This window comes from Nansenia antarctica (assembly GCF_963989245.1).
Source record: "Nansenia antarctica genome assembly, chromosome: 12".
In the NCBI taxonomy this organism is placed as follows: Eukaryota; Metazoa; Chordata; class Actinopteri; order Argentiniformes; family Microstomatidae; genus Nansenia; species Nansenia antarctica.
In genome coordinates this window covers 16,079,093-16,086,616 of record NC_137682.1, presented here as the reverse complement: position 1 = coordinate 16,086,616, position 7,524 = coordinate 16,079,093, and the positions used below count along the sequence as shown (strand labels likewise).

General features: G+C 40.1%; 1 protein-coding gene across 1 annotated transcript in view; it reads right to left on the bottom strand.

The window, feature by feature from the left end:
• LOC308168424 (protein phosphatase 3 catalytic subunit alpha) overlaps window positions 1–7,369 on the bottom strand; it is an 89,585-nt gene extending 82,216 nt beyond the window's left edge. Inside the window, exon 1 of the mRNA XM_080543005.1 lies at window positions 7,257–7,369. Coding sequence (XP_080399131.1) covers window positions 7,257–7,317 — 61 coding nt within the window. The 5' untranslated portion in view covers window positions 7,318–7,369. The remainder of the gene's footprint in view (window positions 1–7,256) is intronic.
• Window positions 7,370–7,524: the final 155 nt, after the last annotated feature.

Genomic DNA, 7,524 nt, shown 5'->3' with positions numbered 1-7,524 from the left:
AAAAGGATGACTTTACCACAAGAAATAAATGCACATAACGACACACGACTACTCTACTCTAGCCCCTCCTGGGAATCATGAAGAAGTATGGGAGCAAATAGAGATGGCAAAAAAGCTGATCAATGTGGCCTGCATTAGAGTGGGGCTTTCCCATGTCCTATGTGCCTGACTTAATAGACAATAATAGTCAAAATAGTCATTGTAGATCCCCATAACGTGGTTATGTTTTTATTTTACAGCTCCATTGCCGTTAGTTTTGAATGATCTATATAAATCTAGTGATTTACTATGAAAATACTTTCAAACAATTGGTACTTTCTGTGACAGTAGTGATACTTTTGAGGATGTAACCCAAAACAAAAACGTTTACAGAAATCTGGGGCTCATTTGTGGCAAAGACGTTCTACTGTATGTCTGTCATTCCTTAACCTGGAGCGTACAGCTGCTGTTTCTGCTTTGTCACTTCAGGAACATGGAAATGTCTCATTGAGGTGAGAAAACATGATGTTTAGGTCAGAGTGCCTTGGGGACCCCATCAAAACAAGGAATTTAATTAGAACCCAAGTGATGCCTGTCAATCAATTAATGTCCTTTGTTTAAAAAACATAATAATGAATGGGATCATATTAAAATGTGATCAATCAACATTGCACAGTCATGAACTTAACAAATACCTACTCTACAGACAAAGAATAGCCTAAATAAAGGCTTAGCAACAATAAAAAACTAAATATGTTAAAGGGATAGGTTAACAGGTTTGATATGGGCTTCTACCCGCCATTAATATGTTCCCTGGAATTAGCAAGAGCACAGGCTAATGCACGGAGTCAGATTACATCCCTGAAGCAGAGCTGCCTTTATCCCTCTATATGGAGCATAATCTGCACAGATCCATCGCTTTGCTGTGCCCTAAATACACAACAGAGACTAATTCCTCTTTAATCTAATGAGCAATGAAGGTGAAGCCGCTCAGGTTCAAAACACTGGAGACCTCAGTGTGTGAGTGTGTGAGTGTGTGTCGCAAACAACATCTGGGGCATTCCTCTAAACCAATGTGACAAAATGCAACAATGACAAGGATGTATCTACTATATAAGAGGCATTGTGTCACTGCAGAGTTTCATGCAAGTCATTAGGAGTTGGATGAGAGGTTTTCCAACCTCCAGAGTCTGATCTGGTCAGCGGTCGTTTCTGGTGCGTGCGACAATGTCCTGGCCAAACCCCATGAAACAGGTGTTGACGGTGGTTCGATGTTGCTGAGCAGCGGTGTCACCATAAGACTCTCAAACACATTCACATGCCAGAGAGACGCCATACGGACTTGGGGACACGCAGGACGGCGCCGTAGCAGATTTATGAGAGTCGTTAAAGTTGTTGTTTTCGAAAGACGCGCATTTTGTCAAAGTGTCAGGCATCCACAATTAATTGAACGAATTATCAAGCAATACTTGGGGGAATACATCAATTCCGACCCCTGAATGACAAAATGAAGAGAGAACATGGTCACTTTAATATACAGTAGATCTCGTTCCGTCTATATTCAGCATGGTTCTCGGTCCTTGTTATCTTCCAGTAAACGTTGACATTCTCTACCCATGTGTTTACCCTTCTTTTCATTGGGGTTCAACTTGAGAAGACCCAAAAAGGCTACCGTCAGTGACTGGTGACAGGCAATGGAGTAACAGTGGCCAACATCAACAACTCCCAGCGAGGGAATGTGGGGAGCACAATAACAACTAACAACCTATGTTGTGGTAGGAGCGTTTTGGAGCGAAAGAGATACAACCACCTAAACAGATAAAAACTGTGGTTTCGTTCCAGGGAGCTGCATCGCTCTGTCAACAAAATCAGTCCCTGCTGACTAGGTCGAGAGAATGCGAGCCCACATGAGGACTGGCACATTTTCAGCAAGTAATAACAACACGGTCACTCGCTTCTTAACTCTCACAGGCCTGGGGGCAAAAGAGTGTCTTTACACCAGTGAATAGCTCATTGACTACCTCACTGACTGTGGCTGGAGTCCTAAGGGGGGTGTGTCCTAAGGGGGTTTCATGCTCAGGCCTTCAACCACAAATAACTACAGTAGCTCAGCTCACCGGACGTCTGTTCCAAAGAGTGCACTATTGCACAAGTCTTACAGTATGAGAAGTGGTGTGAGTCTTTTTGCATAAGCGATACATTGAGAGTGAAAATGTGCGGAGAGAGTGAGAGAGTAAGAAAGAGAGCTATGGGTAATATGTGGGGCAACGAATATAAGAATGTGTGAATATGTGGACATGAAAAGCCATACGTGACACTGTCTGGTGAAAAGGTCCGCATGTCGGCAATTCTCAAGTCACGCTTCTTCTTTTTTGGGGGGGGCATATTACGAAAATGTAAGTGTTGAAGTGGTCCAAAGGAATAAGGCGTCTGTTAAATGCCAAAAATGTAATGTAAATGTAAGTGCCCACTCGATATAACAAACAACAGATTGTTAATCACTCAATACTTATAATTTGTGAATTGGATTGACTGTATCGTCTGCCGTAGGCTACTTTTAGCATGCTGATGTTCTATCAGCATGTTGTGATGTGCTAAACATGCAGTTATGTTCATAGCGATGTTGCTTTTTCTGATACAAAGGCATTCTGTAAGAGTTCAATTCCACAATAAGCCTGCAAAAGCTTTCAACTTGAAAACCTTTATAAGTTGATTCCACGTGGAGTTGGGTGGAAACAAAAACAATTCTCCAATACTACAGTATAGCCCCTTTCACACATAGTTCCCTGTAAATTGCATGGAATCCCAACCCAGGTCAGCCAGTGATTTTCGCCTTTCACACATGAGCCAAGATTTCTGTGTTCACCTTTTCACACATGGTTCCGACCTGGGTCTGTGAATCACGCATTCAACTGGATGGAGAACTGGAACGAGACAGGCGCGTGCGTGAGACTGCCATATACCACATATATATATATATATATATATGACATATATATCATATCTCCGTTTTATATTGAAAAATATGATGATAAATACATATAAAATTGGCGTATGATATATGGCAGATATATATGAGGTATATGGCAGTCTCACGTGCCTGTCTCGTTCCAGCGAGTCAATTCGTATTATGCTTACCATCACCAAGTTCGCTCGCCAACTAAATGTTGCATGTTCGCGCGTGAGACTGCCATACCATGTATATATATATGCCATATATCATACCTCCACTATGATTGGAAATGAAGTAGTGTCCAGTTGTGAAATTATATTTAGTAGTAGCGATATTCGGAGTCTGGGGCAGTTCTTATGCGCTCTGCCCTGCTGACTGCGCGATGCAGGACAGCTGTGAAAGGAGACGGACCAGGGAATGTCCAGGCTTCTGTTCACACCTAAGGCTTCCGTATAAATTCCATGGAATTATACATGGTCCCAACTTGGGAAAATGCCTGGTCGAATTTCCCTGATAATCTGCATACGAGTTAACGCTATCAATTTAGCACTATCCCCCCCCCAACCCCCTCCCTGTTGACGAAACACTTTAGAAGGTCTGAGTTCCATTCACCACAGTCTAACAAAATCCCATGGGAAACACTGAAAAGGCTTATCAAAAGGCAGTATACTATAGTAAAAATAAATAAATAATAGTATTTAGCTAATGAACAGAATGCAAATGTGATTATACCTATTGGGGGTCATAAACATAGGTCTTTCTCAGGGGGCATTTCATTGGATGCTTGCTGAGTGCTGACATGAGAAAACCTGATTTACACTGTTCAATTTATAACAGCAGAGATAATACATTTTCAGAATGTCCAGGAAAACTGATACTGCATTCAAGTGCTCTTCGCAAATAGGAAACATGGACATTTCAGACTCTGCAACTGGTGTTAAGTAACTTACTGTTACTTATTACAGAATGTTAAATGTTGGTGGGAAGCTCTGATTTTCTGAGGAGCACTTCAATGCAGCACAACATCTTACTGAGAGCTTGGTTACCATGGCTTCCAACATAAAGATCATACGTACCATTATTAACATGTCTCTGCTGCTGCCATAATCACTCTCACTGACCCTCATCATTGCAATTACCTCTGTTGCTTTAATCACAATTAGCCTACTAATTAAGAAAATATATTTTATTTAGACAAATGTAAATACATTCCAGCGTTGTTGAAAATCAATGACACACTTGCTAGTCAACTAACACAGCTTGTTTTGTGAGCCTGCTAACAATGTAAAGTAGTGTTATAGTTAATTAGGTAGCACTGGGGAGGGGATTACTCACCGAATCCATTGCATTGCAGTATTTTGGCTTGACTAGCGAGTGCGTGTTGTGATTTTCAACAACGTTGAAATGTATTTCCGTGTTTCAAAGTAAAAGTCTGAACATTTTGATTGGTTGCTGACGTGTTACCCCTTTCACCAGAATGTGTCACATCAGCATTCACTCACTTCATTCCAATTAACACCTGGTAAAAGGTGATCCAATTAACCAAATAAGTAAAAATAATGCTCTCCTCAATAGATTTGTGTGTGTGTGTATGGAAGACACTGTTACGCAGACAAACGCACGCACAAATGCACAAACGCACGCACAAATGCACACTACACACACACACACACACACACACACACACACACACGACACACGACACATAACAACCTAAAGCAGGAAGCTGGGCTCTGGACAGTATGTGGCATTACTTAATGCTCTGTTCTAAAAATTACTCAGCTATCCAGCTGGGATCAGTGGCCATCATGGCAGACCCCCGCAAGTCTGAGTACGGGGGCCTCTCTTCAAAAGTCAAATGTCAGATAATCAATTCAAGTCAAAGAAAAGGCCTATGAACTCAGAGGGGTGCATGTTCTGCTATACAGTGGCTTGCTGGAATAATGATAATACTGAATGTTATGCCAAAAGGGATAATACATTATTACTTGTTACAAGGCTTGTATTAATGCATTACTATGCATTACTGGCTGTATTAAAGCACAGTGACATCGTAACGATAACTAAATGATAATACAATGTGTTAAAAATAACGACAGCAATAATTTATTTTGTTTTGTAGGGTAAGATAAGATGGTTGCCATGCTTTGGTGCATGGCAAGGCTGTCGCATTAACATGCTAGTACTTTACAGCAGGTAAATGTCAGTTATGGGCACATTCATTGTATGTGGAATCAACGGTACATCTGCAATGTTTTGCCAGGAATGTAGCACTAACATGTTTCTTACATCAAGGGAAAGTAAACAAGGATGATTTGAGGGACTTCATTCACCAACATTTCCAAAACAATGCCAAAGGTTTGGACCCCTCTGGGGGAGGGGAAAGCAATATGTTTACAATCATGAATCTATTATAGTAACAAGAGGGGCTGATTTTCTTTGAAACGCACTATATAAAAAAGACATTGCTTACAGAATTGAGCTTATTTGCTTATAATTGAGCTCTAATTATAATTAACCCTAACCCTAACCCTAACCCTTATTTACTACGATGATGTTGTACTACAATGAAAGCTGTAACATTTCAAAGTCTCCCTAATCTCTATGAATACAAGGGATTGAGCCATACACCTCAAGAGCAAAACAAGTTTTCTTTACAGAATTGCACATTTTCTAAATAGTTGGGAATGACGCACTTTTCAATGAATTTCACAAACAGCCCTTAAGGCGAACTGGGAGGATGAAAACAAATCACTTCATCCATTTTGCCTTAGATATTTGGAGTGGTGTTTTGTACACAGCATAGTCTCAACTGTCATAATACTGACCTAGAGGAAAGATAATTACTACTTTGATATCAAGGTGGCATTTTAAGGACAATGACAAATTAAATTAATTAGGGTAAGAATAAATTGTGAATAATCATTGAGCTGCATTGCTTCTCCTTAGAGCTTAACAAATAATGAAATTATACATAAAAGAGCTACGTCTCAAATTGGAGATTCCCTGAAAATCAACTCAATTTAAAATAGCTTTTTACAGAATTGATTGAGTCATAAAAAATAATGAATATATTTGGGTACCTCTCAATTGTGTTTAATCAAACATGCTTGGTCATCATACCAGTGGCAGTGACAGCACATGTTTATGACTCGGTTGTATGCTTATGCAATAACATGGTGATAAATAACAGTTCAATCATGGAGAGTGGTTCAGGTTGAATTCATCACAAATGAATCATATAGAGTTTTCATTTAACTCATATGAGTTAATATTTATGTATTTTTGTCATTTTCAACTTCTACGAGGAAATAATTCCGTGCAACAAGTATGTATATTAGCAAAATCACAACAGGAAAACTGCTCTGATTGCTCTATTTGAACATGGGACCCCCTGAGGGACATGGAGAGAAATATCAAGCGAAAAGCAGAAGAGGAATGGGGATTTCTGCAACAATCAACGGGAGCTAAGAGCACAGCTTGAGTGACAGGTTGACATAATAGCCTTGATAAAATAGATGATTAAATTGTGACCGCTGATGGAAAATAGCATGCAACTACATATACAGTAAGCACACTATTTCTCTTGGTTTCATTTAACACTATCAGGATTTATGCTTGAAGACAGTCACGGATTATTCGGTAAATAAATGAATAGATTGGGCATTTAGCACTGACAGTGGTCTACTGTATCCCCCCATATGTTTGCCGGCTACACCATGGAGGCTACAGTACGACTATCAGGATTGGGAGAAACAAAGTCACATACATAATGCAACATCTTTACTAACTACACCATTATATGTGGTCTGATCACTAGAGAAAACCAAAATAAGGAAGTTTTTTCTCTCTCTCTCTCTCACAGCTGATCGGTGGACTTTATCATGCTGTGAGTGAGTTGTTGAGCAATGTCTAAAATGTGCATCCAACAATAATCCACGAAAGGGAGTTCTGATAAGGAGCTGACGTTAAACTTACCAATTGCATGTAATAATTAATATGATGAAGAAATGAGGAGATGTTGAATAGAACGAACGGCCAGCAGGTACATTAGCCAAATATGACATTATTGAAAACATGTCTACAACTCGAGTGATAACTAGCCTTTACTTCCTACTTTACTAGTGGTAAGCAGCCGGTGTCATCTGGGCTAACACCCTTTTCTCCATATCCCAGCTCTTCATTTAGACAAAACGACTATGGACTGTACCCTGCTGTTGAGGTGGGCATATTCAATATGATATTCGCATATGGCAGCATGTGACTTAAAAACACAAAAAGGAAAGTTGATCAACGGGCAATGCATCATTTCATTTCCACTTACATTTAACCACCCTGTCCGTCGTAGATAACTTCGGTTCATCATTTGGCTTGTTTTCGGACATTTCCAGGGTGATATATTATATTCAAATATGATTTGAACTGTGCCTGAAAACGATCCGATGTTGTCCCTGGCTGCCCAACAACTCAAGTCTATCCAAATGGGAGACCGCAGTGATCTCACTTTGCTCCGATCACTCGCCAGAAATACTTGCAACAGTGTTACGAATTTCAACGCTGGTTGCTTGTAGGTCCGTCTGATTTACTGTTAC